The sequence below is a fragment of the Taeniopygia guttata genome, chromosome 2 (assembly GCF_048771995.1).
Source record: "Taeniopygia guttata chromosome 2, bTaeGut7.mat, whole genome shotgun sequence".
NCBI classification, from domain to species: domain Eukaryota; kingdom Metazoa; phylum Chordata; class Aves; order Passeriformes; family Estrildidae; genus Taeniopygia; species Taeniopygia guttata.
The window spans coordinates 72,159,046-72,176,995 of record NC_133026.1 but is presented as its reverse complement, the minus strand read 5'-3'; the positions used below and the strand labels follow the sequence as shown (position 1 = coordinate 72,176,995).

At 45.3% G+C, this 17,950-nt stretch overlaps 2 protein-coding genes across 12 annotated transcripts in view; one reads left to right on the top strand and one right to left on the bottom strand.

Annotated features, from left to right (window-relative positions):
- The window catches only part of SLC66A2 (solute carrier family 66 member 2), a 100,462-nt gene that overhangs the window by 55,525 nt on the left and 26,987 nt on the right, over window positions 1-17,950 (top strand). For 3 of the 9 annotated variants that reach the window (XM_041714612.2, XM_030265612.4, XM_030265611.4), the window contains one exon: window positions 9,059-11,836. The exons of 2 other annotated variants lie outside the window; for them this stretch is intronic. In XM_041714612.2, the coding sequence (XP_041570546.1) occupies window positions 9,059-9,266 (208 nt within the window). In that variant the 3' untranslated portion in view covers window positions 9,267-11,836. 4 more of the 9 variants (XM_072924203.1, XM_072924204.1, XR_005979600.2 and 1 more) reach the window with 3 other exon arrangements.
- Window positions 15,530-17,950, bottom strand: part of KCNG2 (potassium voltage-gated channel modifier subfamily G member 2) — a 58,692-nt gene continuing 56,271 nt past the window's right edge. For all 3 annotated transcript variants that reach the window (XM_072924199.1, XM_002190069.7, XM_072924200.1), the window contains exon 3: window positions 15,530-17,943. In XM_072924199.1, coding sequence (XP_072780300.1) covers window positions 17,149-17,943 — 795 coding nt within the window. In that variant the 3' untranslated portion in view covers window positions 15,530-17,148. The remainder of the gene's footprint in view (window positions 17,944-17,950) is intronic.

Here is a 17,950-nt window from a genome sequence, read left to right as displayed (position 1 = left end):
TTTGTAGTTGTTAAGGGTTACCAGTTTCTGGACCCCTACAGACTAAACTTTAGGCACAGCTGCTTGGCATAGCTGGAGGCCATATTAGTGATCCTGGACTATCTGCCAGCCCTGTGTGGCATGTCTTGTAGTTTCCTCTTGACTAACCTTTCACAGACATGTTCTAACAAATGCTGGCTTTTGGGTGGATGTGCTGCATGGGATCAAAATGCCTGACACTGCCATGCTTGGGCATTTAGAAAACAGATATTAATGAAAAAAAAAATTGACAAATACCCCTTTAACCTGTTTTTCTGTGAAATTTTTGTTTAGATGCACCTTTTTGGGTTTGTTTGCCTAATGGTGTTTCAGACTGAAATCCTGCATTTAATCTTTCCTCATTGATGAGTACAGTCCCTGAAAATCACAGGAACTTTTAGATAATTTGCTCTTGGATTGCAGCTGACTGTGGTATCAATTGCTTCTGGATATGGCTTTAACTCATCTGCTTCAGCTTGGTTACAGAGGTCGAAAATAAATGCTGGATCTCTCTTGCTGCACACTCCTCTTAACTTCTGCTGGTATTGTGGGGCTGGACAAATGTCTTTTTCTGGAGATGGTCAGTGCTGCTCCAGCTTCAGAGGAATTGTTGAGAAGTGAGGTAAGGCACCCACACCAAGCAGGGCATGTAGGACTGGTGAACGGTTTCATGCTTGGATTGTACAGTATTTAAAACAAGATCTTTGCTTGTTCACACAAGGACGTGTCTTGGGGTATGCACACTTAGTTTCCATGTTTTCAAACTTCAGACACTTTGGATATTTGATCTGTGTGTTTTCTTTTTCATCTTTTCCGTTTAATTGTTTTTGGCAGGCTAAGCAAATTGGTTAGCATGAGGAGGATTCCTTTTTTTGTTAAGCCATATGGCATTTTGTTAGAAACAAATGGTCTGTTTATTAATTTTTGTTTGTTTTGTGCAGTGTTAAAAATAACATGACATTCGTGTTTCATGTTTTCTGGTCTGTGTTTCACTGCTGTAGGCAGGCCAGCCTCTGATTGAAGTGCAGTGTTAGGGATGCTTGCTGTCTTTCCTAAGTAGACTTATTTCAGAGCTGCAAATGGGAACTGAAAGCTTTCCAAAGTCAGGGTGTTACAACTGAGTCTGCTTTCTCTTCCAGATATTCCTGTGCAAATGGCTTGTGGGAGGTAGCATCTTAGAAGGTTGCTGGAGAGATACCTTCTGTACCTTCTTCCTCACTTCCCAAAACCAAATGCAGTGTTGAAAATACTCACTGACAGACTGCTTCTGTGGGAGCTTTATTCCTGAACTAAATACTATATTACCAGCTTTTAAATTATTTTATTCTGCTTTTGTATCCCATCATTCAAGGATTTGTCACTGTGTTTTAACATGTGTGAAATTCAAGTGTTAATATATGAGGAAATGTCTGAAACTGTGGCAGTCTAATCAGATTTTCTGATTTGGCAAAACCTGTGTCCTGGCCAAGATATGGGGAAGTTTGCCATGATGTGGGGCCACGATGGGGGAAGTTGTGGACAGCTTCCACTGATTCTTGAACTTCTGTTCAGTTAGTCCAGGCTAATTCTCTTCTTCATGTAGGTAAAGGGAAATACATTATGTTCTTTTTTTCTCTTATCAAACATAACTTAGAAGTTTTGAGTTCATAGAGTGTCTGAGCACAGCTAGCCCTAAGTTTTTGACTGTAGCAGGATGTAATTACATCAAGGCAACACGTACCTCCTGTTGCTATTTGTGCTGAAACGTCTGCTCAAACCATCTAATGTCTGATTCTCTCAGTGTCTTCCAGCCTGCAGGGTTTGGGTTTGTGTGTTAAGCTACAAACATGCAGAATCATAACATCAGTGTCAGAAAATCTGCAGTGCAAACAGGAAGTGAGGACTGCTGTGTCTTTTTCCTTCTGCATGTTTTGTGCTCAGTCCCAGCCTGTATTCTGCAAACTGCTGCTCTGCAGCCCTGCAGCTGTTTGGATGGAGGGTTGCAACAGTCTTAAAACAGACTGGTTCACCAGGGAAGTGGAAGAGGGAGGCTTCACATCTTATATTCTTTTACAAGATCCTTCTTTTTGTTAGTTTTTGTTCTTTAAGATGAAGGAAGAAGAAAAGTGTAATAATCCACAAGTGACTAATGTTGAGCAGAGTGTGCAAAGACTCCAAGGGAGAATCAGAGACTTGAGACTCTGATTTTGAGGCAGCCAGGTTTTGTGTAGAAGGAATGAAGATGCTGAGAAGTTTTGATTAGAATAGTATTAGTCCTGGATAAGGCAGATAGAACCTGAATATCTAGCAGATATAATTGTTTTGTAAATTACTCATCCTCTAGTATAATTCCCCAGAAAGAAGCAACAGAATATGGTTTGGAGGTTTGTTTTTTTTTTTCTCTTTCAAATGTAGCTTTTTCTACATCTAAATAATTCTATAAAAATTAAGGTCTGTTGGCTGACTGCAGATACCATGTTACTGATAGCTGCTGTTACCTCTAGTTGCTGTCCCTTCATGATTAATATACAACATACAGGGAACCTGAAAGAAGGAAGTTATTCCATGAGAAAAGTGAATGCTGTTTTCCAGCATGTAATTTACTTATTTAGCAAATGAAGACCAGTACAGCTTATTCATGAAATCTGCTATCAGTGGTAGAGAACAGTAGCACCACAGGGCATTTTCATATTACCATATTAAAAACCATCATTTAGCAGCCCACCTCTAATCTAGTGTCTGATCAGAAGGGCTGGTGTCTCTCAGAATTAATTCCAGCAACAGAATAAATAAGTGCTCTTTCAGATTTTAAAAACATTTGAAAAAAATACCAGCTTTTCCTCTTTGTGGTCATTTGCAATTTATGTAGACTTGGCCTGTCTGTTACTACATTAACAGCTCCTTCTGTCAAGCTCAGCTTGATAGGCAGTGAGGAAGATGCTTGCTTTTTAGGAGGTTTGTAGTCATTGGATACTGCGGTGCTGATGTACATTACTGGGAAGTGCTATTTTTACCACAAGTCTGCCTCAGCCTCTGGCAATACCAGCTATTTGAGCGTAGTTCCTGCCTCTGCAGTTGGCATCTCTGTTGTCAGACAGACACATGCTGCTATTTGCTTATTTCTGCATCCCCAGGTTGCTCTCTGGCACTGCTCACCCCTAACCTGCTTGCTCATTTGTGCTAAAAGCAGTTGTGCTGTCCTCTTAGAGTGTATCCTCCATATCGACAAGGTGAGCATTTCCTGCCTTCTGCCTCTGTGGCATGCCTCTACCCAGCTTAGCCTTGGGCTGTTTCAGGAAATAAATATTTATTCCTAAGTCCTGCTTTGCTTTGTAGTCAGTGCTGCACAGAACAGCTTGGCTTGTGTGACTTTGCCGATAGCAGGAGGATGGAGTGTGAAGTTGGTCTTTGTGACTGGGAAATTTTTGCTGTACGCAGCCTCTTTGTGCTGTGCTGTCTAGTATGCGGCAGTGTTGATGATGGGCCCTGACTGCCTGTTGTAGCAAAGCCCCTTCTGCATTAGCAGTGCAGCATTTTTGCTTGCACTGTGAAGCCAAGGTGCACCAGAGTCTGTGATCTACCAGCCCACAACACCTGGCACATGGCAGAGGTGCAGATCTATGGGCTGACGTTGGTTATATGAGCATCACCAAGACCAAATGTTGGATCCTGCACGTGGGTTGCAACAAGCCCAAGCTACAGGCTTGGGAAAGAGTGGCTGGAGAGGTCCTCAGCGGAAAAGGACCTGGGGGTGCTGGTTGACATCCACCTAATTATGGAGATACTTAAGAGATGTGCAGATGTACCACTTAGGGGCACGGTTTAGAGGTCGACTTGACATGGTTGGGTGACTTTAGGTTGAACTCAGAGGTCTTTTCCAACCTATGATCCTATGATTCACTCAGCAGAGTTAGAGTAGAGCAGTGAAGCAAGGACTTAGGTGTGGTCTCCTCTTTTTGTTCTTTCTTCTCCACAACCAATTGAAAATTCCCATTTCTTCTGGGCAGTAAAATGCTTCTTTTTTCACAGACACTGCTCTTTTCTCCACCAGGGCAGGTAAAGGGCAGCTAACTGCCCAAACTAGAATGGTGTTTATCTTGTCTACCCCAAAGTAAGACCAAATATAAAAATAGCCTCTCTTCCCCAGGTGACTGGGTAAAGTTGAGAAGCTGCAGACAAAAACTGGCTTTTCTGTGCAATGAGGCATCCTGAAGTGACACAGTAGCTGGAAGGTATGAGAACAGTGTATCCATGCCATCCATCCCTCAGAGTCATACACAAACCGCTGCACCATTGCAAGTGACATCTGCATATGCAGCAAGGGCAGAGCAATTGCAAATTCCAAAGCAGGGGGAGGACCATCACTATTGCACTGAGAATCTGGAGACTGGGACTTGACAGAAGCTGTGTTGATGGTGTAACCTTCATCCAGCCCAGCCTGTCTCAGGCCTGTGATGTGGTAGTGGGGGCAGGGCCAGCTCTGTTTCATCCAAGGTGCCACACAGACACTTGGTGGGTTTCTCAGCAAGCTGAAACTTTGAGGCTGTGTGTGTGGGTGCTGGTTGAGATGGGAGAGAGCCAACAGCAGTTGTAGCTTTTCTCCTCCCTGGAGTGTGCACTGGAGGAGTGAGACATATACTGATTTGGAGAGGGTGCAGGGGGCATTCCAGGGTGCTTGGAGTGATGAGTGAGGGTCCTGGGCCAGCATGCACCTATTGGCTCGTTCCCTAGCTTTACCCTCATGGTGGATTGATGTTGGCCCATGCCAGGTCCTCACCACACCACTCATACTGCTCCTGCTCCTCAGCTGGACAGGGGGAGAGAAAAATACAACAGAAGGCTCATGGGTTGAGATAAGGACAGGGAGATCACTCACCAGTTGCCATCACAGGCAAAACAGACTCCACTCAAGGAAATTAATTTAATTTATTGCTGATCAAAATCAGAGGACAATAATGAGAAATAAACCCAAATCTTAAAACAGCTTCCCCAGACCTCTCCCTTCTTCCCAAGCTCAATTTTATTTTATCTTCTCTACATTCTCCCCACAAATGACACAGAGGGACAGGGAATGGGGGTTGTAGCCAGTTCATCACATGTTTTTGCTGCTCCGTCCTCTTCATGCTCTTTCCCTACTCCATTTGGGATTCCTCCCAGGGAGACAGTGCTTCATGAACTTCTTCAATGTGGGTGCTTCCTATGGTATGGACTTCTCCAGTGTGGGTCCCCATGTGTCCTTTCCATGGGGTGCAGTCCTTCAGGAATGGATTGTACAATCCATTGCTCCAGGGGTCACAAGTCCTGATAGAAAGCTGCTCTAGTTTTGCTGTTGTGGGCCACACTCTCCATGGACCCACAGGTCCTGCCAGGGACCTGCTCCAGCATAGGCTTCCCATGGGGTCGCAACCTCCTTTGGGCATCCACTTACTCCAGGATGGACTACAGGTGGATCTGTGCTCCCCCATGGATCTCCATGGGCTGCAGGGGCACAGCTGCTTCATCATGGTCTTCACCACGGGCTGCAGGGGAATCTGTTCTCACTTCCTCTCACCTGGCTGCTGTGTAGTGCAGCAGTTTTCCCCCTCTTAAATACATTATCCCAGAAATGCTACGACTGTCATTGATGGGCTCAGCGTTTGCCAGTGGCAGGTGCATCTTGGAGCCAGCTGGCATTGGCTGTCTTGGACTTAGGGGAAGCTTTTGGCAGCTTCTCACAGAAGTCACTTTGTAGCCTGTCTCCCTGGCCCCTGCTACCAAAACCTTCCCATACCGCAAATTGTCTACCCCAAATTAAGGTCATTTTCAAGAACTTGTGTACCAGGTTTCCAGTTCTCTTCCATTCCTGTCATTCCCTGTGCTGTTCCAGTCTCTTTTTTCCATCCTCTTCTCATCTGACCAACCTCTTGGCTCCTCTGCTGTCTCCTTTGCTTTCCTTTGTGGCCCTTCATTTCCTTTTCTCTCCTATTGCAGAACACTGTTCCCATTTTCTTCTAAGCTCTTTGTGATTACTCCATGCATTTTTGGTCTCTGTTGGATGTGCTCTTTTTGCCCAGTCCCAGCCTCTCCTCTGGAAGGGCAGCCAGCACTCCCACAGTCACTACTTTGCATTAGCCCTGAGAACCTTGGTGCAGCTGAAGGACTGAGTCCTGTGGGATGTCAAGCGTTTTCTGTATTTTGTTTTCATTGTACCTTGGTGATTTGCAGGTTTTCTCTGGAGCTTTGTCCAAACTATTGGACTGAGAAGGATGTATGTTTTTTGGTACATAGACAGACCAGTGGCATCAGCTCTTTAAACTACCTGTAGCATTTTTTAAGATCATTTTTGTCAAGGACAAGTTGAGATTTTCATGTGTGTGCAGTGTTGTTGTCGCAGCACGCTGTCGGGGTGTGCTGGGTGGCGACAGCAGGGCAGCGACCGTCCCCCTGCAAGCTCTGCAGTTCCCAGTTATCGATTGGTCCAGTGCAGGAACAGACAACGATGATATGGGTCTTGAGGTAGAACTGGGTGGATTTATTAGGTGGATCAAGACCTGGGACCCAAGACCAAGCTTGTGGGGTGTACAGAGGGTTTTATAGGACAACTTAGGGGGAGTGGTACAGGACAACCAACCAAAGAGGGCATGGCAGGGGGGGAGACTAAGGTGGGACTAACATTCTATAAACCTATCAGGGAGAACAGGGGAGGGGAATAATACAAAGTAATAAGTGGAGTATTGAATACTATCTGGAAAAAGGGGTAGGGATAGGGAGGATTGACAGCTTTGGAGAGAGGAAGTTAGGGAAGGGCTTGGGAAGACTGACAACCCGTGAGGGGAGGAGAATAGTGGGCGAACACAAAATTAAAGCAAAACACACCACAACATGTTGTCATGTCTTCCCGGAGTGAGAACTCCAGGCATGATGATGATGTCCTTGAGTGTCAGATGTATGAGCTGAAGTGTGGGCTCTGGAACGTGCAGAGGCTATCAGAACATGCACCTAGTTTTCCAGCCGGTATTGCAGATTGATGAGTTCACAGGTGGCTTCCTAGCAAAACACGGACTTGCTTTGGCAAACCTGGCACAGCATGTGATACACTTAGGGGTGCGCTTGGCTCCTGTGGTTCTGATGAACTGGAGGTGTCCTTAAGTTTTCCTTCAGTGATTGATTATTCTTTCTTTGAGGGGGTTAACTCTTCTCTAGACTGTACATCTTCTGACTCTGTATCTTCTCCTCCACAACTGCACTGCGCTGTAAAGTCACTTTAAAAATTCAGCTGTCTTTCTCCATTGAGGGAATGAGTGACAGATATCCTTTGTATTATGGATATTTGTTAAATTCCAATTCAGCTATCTCATGGTATTCCTGAATTTCCCTTTTGTCAACAGTTAGCAGTTAGTTTGATCAGCCTGCTTGAGCATGTGCTTTTAGTGAGGGTGCCTAGCCATGCCAGGACAGATTCACAATTAAATTGTGATTAGTTGCCCAGCAAACATTAATATGCTTAAAATCTAAGGAGGAAAAAATACTGGCTGCCAAAAAGCAAGGTGCCAGTTTTATATCCCTTAGAGTTTTATTGCTTTCCTAATTAAAATCTCAGTCAATTCCTTGACTACCACCTGCATTTATAAATGTCGTGTAAGTGTGATGCAAAGTGACTTGGTGTGGCTGGGAACATGCACTGGGCAGGTGGTGCAAGTTGTTTGCACCAAGCACAAATGGTATTTAGAGTTCAGCAGTTTTTTTCTTTCTCTGATTATTTATTTACGTTTTTAGAATGACCTTGGGTGGGAAATGACTGCTCACTTAACCCCATATCCTTGCTTGCAGTTCTACATAGTTTCTATGGAAGGTCCTGATTGTAGACCTGTTTTGTGCTGTGGGCCACATGACCCTAGTTACAAAAGGCTCCTGTACAAACTGATGCTTTTGTCCACCATTTCCATGTGGGGAAAGAATGGGCTGCAGCATTTGGTTTGCAATGGCATTATGCACTTGTGGCCGAAACACAAATCCTGTGAGGTCCTGCCTGAATGTTTAAAAAATGAACATTAAGTCCTGCCCTGCTGCATGGGCCTGACTGTGTGTGATGGAGTCTGTGCTGGCAAAATGTAAATTGGTTGTAATTATGACAAATCATGCACAGTGCTCATACTGTGAACTACAAAGCTTTTGTCCACTGCTGCTTATCCAGTTGCTTAAAAAGCTCTCCTGTTAAAGTGCATGAAGCTCAGAAACAGCCTTCCAGGTGTGGCTGTTCACATTTTATTGAGGACATGGAAAATAATTTGGTCTGTTTGAAGAAATTGCTTGTATTCCCCAGAGTTTCTCCTGATGTGGGGGAGCAGAAGCTGGACTACAGGACAGGAAATACTTAGGAGAAGAGCAAGATGAAAACAAGTTTGGTTATTAAAAGGAACTCTGAGCATTGCTCTTGATCTGTCTCCTTGATAAAAATCCCTAGTGCTGTTCATCCTTCCAGTAACAGCTCCAGGCATGTAATTTCTCCTCATTCTGTATTACTGGGCAATCTGTCTGCTTTTTTTAGTTAGACATTTTCTGCAGTGATGAATGATTTCTTCTATCTGTTTTGTTTGTTTCAGCACATGCTAAAAGTGTGCATGCATGAGAAAGCAGTCTGTGTGTTACTTTACCTTGCATGAGCACAGAATGGCACACATAAGAAGCAACTGCTGGGATGAATTGTTCTTTTCCATGCAATGTTTTACTTTGGTTTATGGTCAATGCTGTCAGCATGTGGCAGCCATGTTTGCAGAACACCACTGAGTCAAATATCCTAGCTGGAGAATTTAAAATGTTTAGTATCTTCATAGCCACAGGTGTTTGGAGCTGTAATTGCTGAGATAAGAGTGCTGCAGTTTGTGGAGCAGAGAGTTTGATCCTCCCTTCCAAGTACAGTGCTGCCTATTTCACCTAGGCACGCTGTCTGCCCTGTCAAGGGGAGTCCCAGCCCTTTGTTGGGTGTAAATCCTAGCTGCAGTAGGTGGGATCCTCTGGCACAGCAGGTGTAATCCAAAACCAAGTTCTCAGTAAACACTCTTCCCTTTCTTCTGTCTTTTAGTATCAAGATGGTGCTGATGTGGACTAGTGGGGACACATTCAAGACTGTTTACTTCATCCTGAATCAGGCCCCTTTCCAGTTTTCCATCTGTGGACTCCTGCAGGTATTTGTAGACATTGCTATCCTTTTGCAGGTTTACTTGTACAGCCACTACCCTCAGAAGCCCGTGTCCCACACTGCACACCCAGCCAGCACCAAGGCCTTGTGAGGAACTTGGCTGGGCAGGTTGCAGGTCAGCAGAGTCAGCCACGGCATCTCTTCTTCCACTTGTAAATACTCCTGTGTTGCCAAGTTGAAAGCAGAAATGAGAACAAGGATGGAAAATATGGCTGCACGTCCAGCGCAGGAGGTTCTGTGTTAAATAACTTGCTCTGTTTTCATACTTAGCTGTACAGAACTGTTTCTTGGTGGGGGGAGGGGCACTTTATTTTTGCATACGTACCTATGAGCCTTATTAATTCATAAATGTTTGTATATTTAATCACAAGGGCTGGACAGTTTGTGTTTTTAATGCTATTTAAAAATGTTACACCACAGAAATTATAGAATATTTTGTTTGAAACTTCTACCTATTTATATAATGTAAAGTCTGTATATTGGCAGGAAGTTTATGGTGTATACTAGCATTCAGTATCTCTACAATGGAGGAAGCAGTATTCAAGAGCAAATCCAGGAGCTTTCTCTTTTCCCTGTAAGGGTGCCTGGTGAGAGAAGGTGGGGGTGGGAGACCCTGCAAAGAGGGGAGCAGCCAGAAATTAGCTGGCCACAGATGCTGTAAAGCTAAAAAGTCAGCGGATGTTCATCCCTGCTGCAGGAGGACACATGGAGGAGATGATGGAAGGGGTCTGATGATTCTGGAGTCTCATCTAAGCTGGCACAGCCAGTCATCAAGGCAAAAAAAGGAGCCAGCGGGAGACTGCAGGGAACTTAAGTAGTCATGCTTTGAAACTGGGGGGTGTGGGAATAGAATGTGGATGTGGGAATAGTGCGGCCCCCCTGCACCTGTGGGGCAGCACTGCCCCTGCAGCTGTGCACAGGACAGAGCTGGGCTGTAGGATGTCTTTTCCAAACCAAAGGGCCAGCAGATGGGTATTGCTAGTATTGCCAGGCAAGTATTTCTAGATGTGATTGAGCCGCAAAGATAGAAGCAGGTCCACTTTCATTGGCTCAGAAATGAATAAGTTTAAGACAGAGAAAAAGCTGCATCCCCTGGAGTAGGACCAGCATCTGACAGCTTGATTTGTTGAGGTTGAGATTCATTTTCATGTTGTACAATGCCAAGCAAGAACCAGGTTATGTTTTGCATTGGCCCAACAAGGAAGAAGTCCATGTTTTCCTTTTACTGTTGTGAACTGTTAGGCTCTTACAGAAGAGGTTCTTCTCTTTTAGAAGAATCAGCAGCCTGGACTGAGAGGGACTGAGAAGGCTGAGAGAGCAGAGTTCATGTAGATGTTGTGTCTAAAGGCCATTAGCCAGCATAGGTCCCCGTGCTCTGTCTCTGATGTGCAGCTGCTGGTAGTGTGGACCCGTGGGGGCTGCCACCATGCCCCTGGGCTCCTGTTGTGACACTGCTGTCATGAAACTGCCACAGGTGATGTGAGGAGGCTGTAGAAATGCCCTTGGTCCCAGGAACAGCTATGCCTGTGCTGCTTCTTTCATGAGGCTTACTCCCTCTGCGGGGTGAGTCCCATCTGGCACAGGCAAGGTATTGGACAGATTTTTCAGAATAATTTTTTCTCTAAGAATAGTTCAAGAGCTTATGTTTTCTTAGCAGTGGCAGCAAGTCTGACGTTTGAAAACTTCAGTGTGTAAGTCAGATACTTCCCCTACTGTGCTTTCTTTGGGAACCTCATGATTTGAGTCTGGACTGTCTTCATTGGTGGCAAACTGTCCAGAGAAGGGGAATCACACTGTGCCAGGCACTGACTCCATGCTCTTTGTTCGATACCATACTCTTCTAGGCCTGAAGTGACCTTAAAAAGACAATGTACTCGGCATGGCAGACTATGAATGTTTTGTTCCTCTCTTTTCTCTGTTCTCTCTTTTCTTGTATTACAAGAACATCTTGGCTTTTGTCTTTTTTTAATTGAAAACTTAACAACTGGCTTCTCTGGAATGCTGCTTTAATGAGGATTGTATTACTACTGTTTGAAAGCAAACACTTTGTTGTGTGTTTTAATGGTTGGAAGGGTTTTTTTAATGACTTGTAATGGTAAGATTTTTGTATTTGGTGGTCTTTTTCTAATATTCTGCAAAACAGGGATGTAAGAAAATAATGAAAGCATACTTTTGTATGTTTTAGCTTCACCTATGAGTTCACACTTTTGGCTGCCTCTTTGGCTTTGAACTACAGGTATTACTGAGGATAAAGCAATTTCTGTTTTTTTCCTTTTGGGATTCTTCCTTGGGTGGATTTTTGAGTGTCAGCAGTACCTAATCCAGCGAGCTCTGCAGACCAGTCTCATTTACACCAGAGCAGCAAATGCTGGAAGAGAAGCCAGTGAAACCATGTCTAAGTCATCTTTTGTATGTGGCATTTAGCAAGTAGGACTCTTGGCCAGGAACTCTAGAACTTCTTGCAAGGTACTTTAGGAAAAAAATGTTACAGAACTTTTGTTCTCCAGTTGTCAGGAAGTATTTGTTTCAATGATCACCTCAGAGAATAAGAAATTGCTTACTTTAAATGCATCTCTTTGAATGTATGGCACATTTCACGGACTTTATTTTTTCTGTCAGTTGCAATGTTTTTTTAAATAAAAATTATCTATTATATATAAATTGCAGTGTTGCTTTGTTTTGTTCAGGTACAAAATGTGTGCTTCTTCTCTTGTTATAAATCATCTTGTCAGGAGCATTGTTGATACGAATAACTAGTGTGGTTTTTCCTTCTGATTGGTGAGTAATCAGAAGGCATAAATTGTCCTGAAGTCATGATGCACAGCAGGGATTCTGGATTTCTGTTCCCTGCTCTTCCATACATACCAGGGTAAATTTAACATTGAGACCACATAACTTGTGTTTGCAATGCTCACACTAAAAACCAAATTACCAACAGATTGTTATGTAGCTTTAAAGGAACCCTGTGTCATGCAGGCTGCAGAATTAAGTTGAATATGGGATACAGATGAGGGATGTGCTTTTGGCAGCCTCTGCACAGAAGATGAGGACACTGAGTCTGTCATCTCATGGCCAACTGCTGCCCCAAGAGAAGTCTTGGCCACCCTCTCTGTTCATTCTGGATGAGAAAACAAGCCAAGGCTGTCAGGAGCAGCCTTGCGGCTGCTGTGCACCTCCTGGAACCTGCCAGGCTGCTGATCCAGGATGCTGGGCTGCTCTGGCATGGAGAGGTGGTTTGCTACTGCTGTGTGCAATGACTGCAGGAGCTGCAGAAGGGGAGTTGGAGAAGAGAGAGGGCTGGAGGTGTAGGAGAGAGGGTTGGACAGGGCAAGAGGGAGAGATGTGGGGGAGGCTGAACTTGATCAAATAAGGGGTTGAAAGGTGATACTCCTGAAGGGAAAAGATAGAAGGAAAACCAAAAAGTGAAGGTAAAGATAAAAATGGACAGGAAAGGAGGAGGAACGTGAGGGTGGAGAGTAAACCCTGCCTGCTCTCTTGCAGTCTGCTGGCAGTGGAGACCCAAGCAGTTCTCACAGCAGTCAAGCCTGCTTAACACTCGCAGTGCCTGCACCTTCTCTCCCAGACAGTGCTGGTATTACTGGCTGCTGCTTTGGCATTCACTGTGGGGAAGCCAATGGTGGGGCTGACCCCGAAGGAAACAAAGGGAAGCCCCATCTCTGGGTGCTGCAGTAACCTGGCCCTGCTGGCTGGTGCAGTGCTGCCCCAGGCCTCCCTTAGGGCAAATCTCTTCCTCTGCTGTGCATGGCAGGCAGTGGTCTCCACTGTGGCTCCGTGGAGGAAGAAATTTCATGATTAGATGTTTGAGATGCATGCAGTTACGTGCAATTAAAAATTTTTACAACATAAAATAAAGCTCACACTTGGTACTGGGTATTAAGCAAAAATTGGCCCACAGGTCCTGTTTGTTAAATCAATTGTGATTCTTAGGCTTGAGAGCCGTGCTCTCAAGGACCTGACAGACAACTGTAGCTTTGTTGGAGGCTTTCTGTAAGAAAGAAGACATCAATATGAGAGTAAACAGTGTACCAATAAATAAACACTTCCTGGATACCTGTGCCAACAGCCGTAAATATAAAAGACAGGGACTAGAACATAATGTGAGGTTCACCCTAGGACAGGGGCAGGTCTTCCTGTAAACAGCCTTGAAATGCCAGAACCAAGTGGATGTTAGCATCTAGAAATGCACTGACAGCAAATACAGCATTTCAGACCCCCCTCGTGCCCTTCTGTGTCCTGGCTTACGTGTGCTTGGCTCTCTCTGGTAAGTGCTAGCAGGGAAAATAAGGGACTTCACTCAGCCACAGATGGGCCAGCAGCACCACACTGGATTTCTCTACCCATGAGGACTTCCCTGTGCCTCTGTCCTCTTCCACTCCAAGGCTTCACAATTCTCTAAGGCTGTGGCTTGTAGCTGCCAAGGATGCTTTGCCCCCTGAAGCATCTGCTGTGAGGCTGCCATAGCCTGTGCCTGTTCTGGCGTCAGCAGTGTGGGACAGCAGCCTCTGTCTGGCTTACAGTTGAGGAGGTGACACCAGCATCACATTTTTCTTTGCATTACTGCTTTTTCTTAACTGAGGCTGCTGTGTGGTAGGAAGTGGCTGTGCATGTGTGCTGTATGAGCTGAAGTTGTGTTTGTTTGACTTTGTGCCATTCCCTTTAGCTCTGTCCCTTATCAGTTTACACAACCTTAACTCTCCTAAGCTATGGTTTTCATAACTAGTGTTGCCAACTGCCAGAATTTGTAGGTCTAGATCCATGCATGCTGCCACTAAGGTGGACGTGTAGACACGTAGAAGAGGTGGCTTTGCTCATATTTCGAGTCTTTGTCCCATATAAGAGAGAGAAATATTTCTTTCCTTTTCTTTGATTTTCCTTGAGGCAAAACTAGTGTGCTACAATCATGAAGCACTTACTTGTTCAAAGAAACAGGTATAACTACCTGCTGGCACTGGTGTGCCTGTAGACAGCCGTGTGGCATTTATTATAGTTAGAGATAAATGGCCTTAAAATCACCTTTGTGCTGTGTCAAAAAACCCCAACCACCATACACAACAAAACCAACATTCTCCAGCAGCTGATCAAAAGCAATAAGCATCACCCATAACAATAGCTGCTCTGGGTGAAATTCATTCTCCTCCGAGTGTCTTTTATGTTTGGCAATGTGTGCAGCACAACTTTATACAGCTTCCAAAAATAATTTGCTTAAAATGTTCTTAGTTTATATTTGTTTCCTCATCTGTCATCCCAGTAGATGAAATGAAACTTTATTAAAAGCTAGGCTTTGACTAGGAGACATAATGAGTGGGTTTTGTTACTTTATTAAAACTCTGTGCATGCTGGAATTAATTATGTGCCTTTTGAAAAATACAAAGAACTCACTATTAAAGGACAATAACAACTTGATGGAGAACAGCAGGAATATGGTGTGTCATCAGTCTGTTTTTCTACACAGCTGCTGAGCTGCAGTATACTGTCCTAGCACTGTTTTTTTCATGCTGCAAAGCCAAAAGCTGTATCAATTCATGGTTATTTGCTAGCACTGCAAGTGTGAAACTCTTCATTCTGCAGGGATGTCTACTCCAGCACGGCTTTTCTAGTAGTAAGGTAAGGGTGCTTGCAGTTTTTGGGCTTCACCACCTTGAGGAGATGCATTCTGCACCTTCATGCACACTAGCTGTGGTCGCTTCATGCACACTGGAGATGGAGCATGAAACACTCCTGGTGTGCATGAGCCAAATTACTATGTGGAGTGAACTTGTGAGTACACCTAGTGAGTCTGTCGGGTGCCACCTTAAGACTGAGCATCTGAATGCCACCAGAAGATGCAGTGCTGATCCTCAGCACCAGGCCACTCTCTTCCTGACACTGCTCCCTTTTCTGGTTTGCAATCATCTGGCTCCAAAGCTGTATTCCTGATGTCAGACCTCAATAATCCTTAATGAGAGAAATGTCTCCACCGGGAATAAAAAAACAATAAAATTAAAATCTTTAATGAGTCACAGCAACCCAGTGCTGGCATTGCTTTGCCAGGAGTCTGAGTCAGCCCAGGCACCAGCCCTTGGCCCTCCTATTTAGCCCAAGGAGCAGATGTGTTCCCGGTGCTGCTGGGCCATGAAGGATGGGCAGAACCCTGGCGTGGGCCCCTGCATTTGGTTCACCTGCAGTTCAATACAGCTGGGGCTTTGCTGACCTAGGTGCATTCTGCAGGGTAGGGGGGCTCAGTTTTCCTGCCTCCATCTCCTGGAGTGCTCAGCAGCAAGTAACATGAGTTACTTCACATCAGCACGGCAAAACACCACCTCCCTCTGCACCCAAATCACCAGACACAAAGAGTCAGCAACAAAGCCTTAGATTTTTATTAAAATAAAGTGTAACTTTTCTATTTGCCTTGCTTCATTCCTATAAGGAATGGCTTAATATGAGAGTTTGCTAATGTAGATTAGTTTTACAACATATGTTGAGGCAAAAAAAAAAACCAAAAAAAACCAAACAAACCCAAACAACAGACCAGAAAAATCCTATCTTCAATACATCAGGTTTTGTTTCCTTCCTGGTGGGTGGAGAATCAGGAGGGTGACACTGCATGGCTTTAGTACATATAGGCGTGTAGGTACAAGAGACTGTTGGGTTCCATCTCCCTCCATTCCCTGATCACATCCCACTTGTAGGAACACTGAAAGACCCACACAGCATCCTGACTTGGACCAGCTACATCTGCCAGGGTGGGGACTGGAAAGCTCATGCATGGGGCTGGTATCAATAAGCAAACATGCAGATGCCACCATATGATTAATTTTCCCTTTAAGTTGAGTTAAATCCTTTGAGAATCAGGAAGAAGAGCCAAAACACTTGTTCTAATGACAGGATTTTCTTTTTCTTAGTAGGAGGGCAAAACCAAAAGGCTACTCCTAACACAGAGCACAGCTGCTGTACTGCAGCTTGGGCTAGAGCCCACTGAAGGCTTGGTTTCACTGGGTTTGTACTGCTCCCCTACTCCTCTTTGCACATGACTGCACTCAGTGCAGCCACCACCACTAAGGAAGACTGTGCAGAGCTGGGAGTCACTGCTGGTTTAACACTACCCTCCCTTTCTTAAGCTACATGTAGTTCAGATTGGTTCAGTTGCCTGTTAAGCACATTTCTCGATACACGAGAGATGGAAATAGTTAACAGAAAGTGGAGAAATGTCACCATTTGTAATGGTATTTTTAATATTTGACTGTTAGCAAAGGAAAAATAACCTAGTTAACATTCAGTACCATAGTCAGTAAGATTTTTTGTCATGGGACTAAGATATAAAGCTTAGGATGGTAAATATGCATCTCTACTAAATAATGCAAACTGTGCTCACGCACAATTCAGAGCTGGCAGTGCTGCCAGTACTCTGGCTGCGCTGCTTCATCTGTAGGAGACAAAAGCAAGCCCCTGGTAAAGCTGAAGGAATGCTTCTGCCCTTCTCCTGCTCTCACCCCTTGGCTTGTCTGAGGTTTGTGTTCCTTGGTGGTGCTGCCAAAACAAACATGCTGTGGGGCGTCGCAGCACGGGTGGCCCCTTGCTCAGCCTCTTGCACAGGGAGTGCCACTGAGCAGGGCAGGGAGGAGGTGGCACGCTGGTTGCTCTGCCACATGGCACCTGGCACAAGCTGTGCTTCATATTACATTCTGCTGGCTGGCTGTGTTCAATGGCTGCTCCTTGGGCATACCCAAAAATACTTGCTCAATAGAAAAGTCCTAAGAAAAGCAATGGAGCAGAGCTGTACTTGGTAGAATTTGTAGGGGTACTTTTCAGAGGTCACTTAAGATCAGAAGTTGGTCTTTAGAGAAACCTTGTGTGTGTTTGCCCCTCATTTATGCAGTTCATGGCATTCTTGCAGAACTGACCTCCCTTGTCCACTGCTTCTTGTGCTGCCAATGTATGTCCTCAGCTGTTCAGGGTCAAGAACTTCTCTTGGCTTACTGGTCCATCAAGGTCAGATCCTCCTGCTCACCAGCACTTGGTGGGAATGTGGCACTGAGCCCCCTTGCACTGTCACCACGCGGGAGCTCAGTGTTCTCACGCCGCTGGCGCACCTGCCTGCTGGCTACTCGCTGCTGCTGCTCCTTCAGCTCACTGTAGGAACGGGAAAAGGTATGAAAGATGGATGTGACTGGGAAAGCCATCAGCAAAATCCCACTCAAGATACTGCTCAGGGCTACCACCTGTCCAGGGATGCTACGAGGCACCATGTCCCCATAGCCAACAGTTGTCATGGAGATCACAGCCCACCAGTAACTGGTGGGGACGCTGGTGAACTCTTGCTTGGCTCCCAGTTCACTCTCAGCCAAGTACACCAGCGGCGAGAAGAGGGCCATGGCGACGCAGAGGAAGAGCAGGAGCAGCCCGAACTCGCGGGTGCAGCGGCGCACGGTGAGCCCCAGCGTCTGCAGCCCCAGGGAGTGCCGTGCCAGCCTCATCACGTACAGGATGCGCAGCGCCCGCAGGAAGCGCAGCACCAGCCCCACACGCTCCAGGTACTTGTTCCCAGCTCCCCCGCCAGGCTTGCTGCTGTTCTTTGTGGAAACCACATCCACAATGAGAGAGATGTAGAAAGGCAGAATGGCCAGGATGTCAATGATGTTGAGTGGGGTTTTCAGGAAAGCACACTTGTTTTCTGCCTGAATGGATCTCAGCAGGAACTCGAAGGAAAACCATGCCACACACACCGTCTCCAGCACAAAGATGTCATAGCACTTTCGTGAGCATTCACCCTGGGGA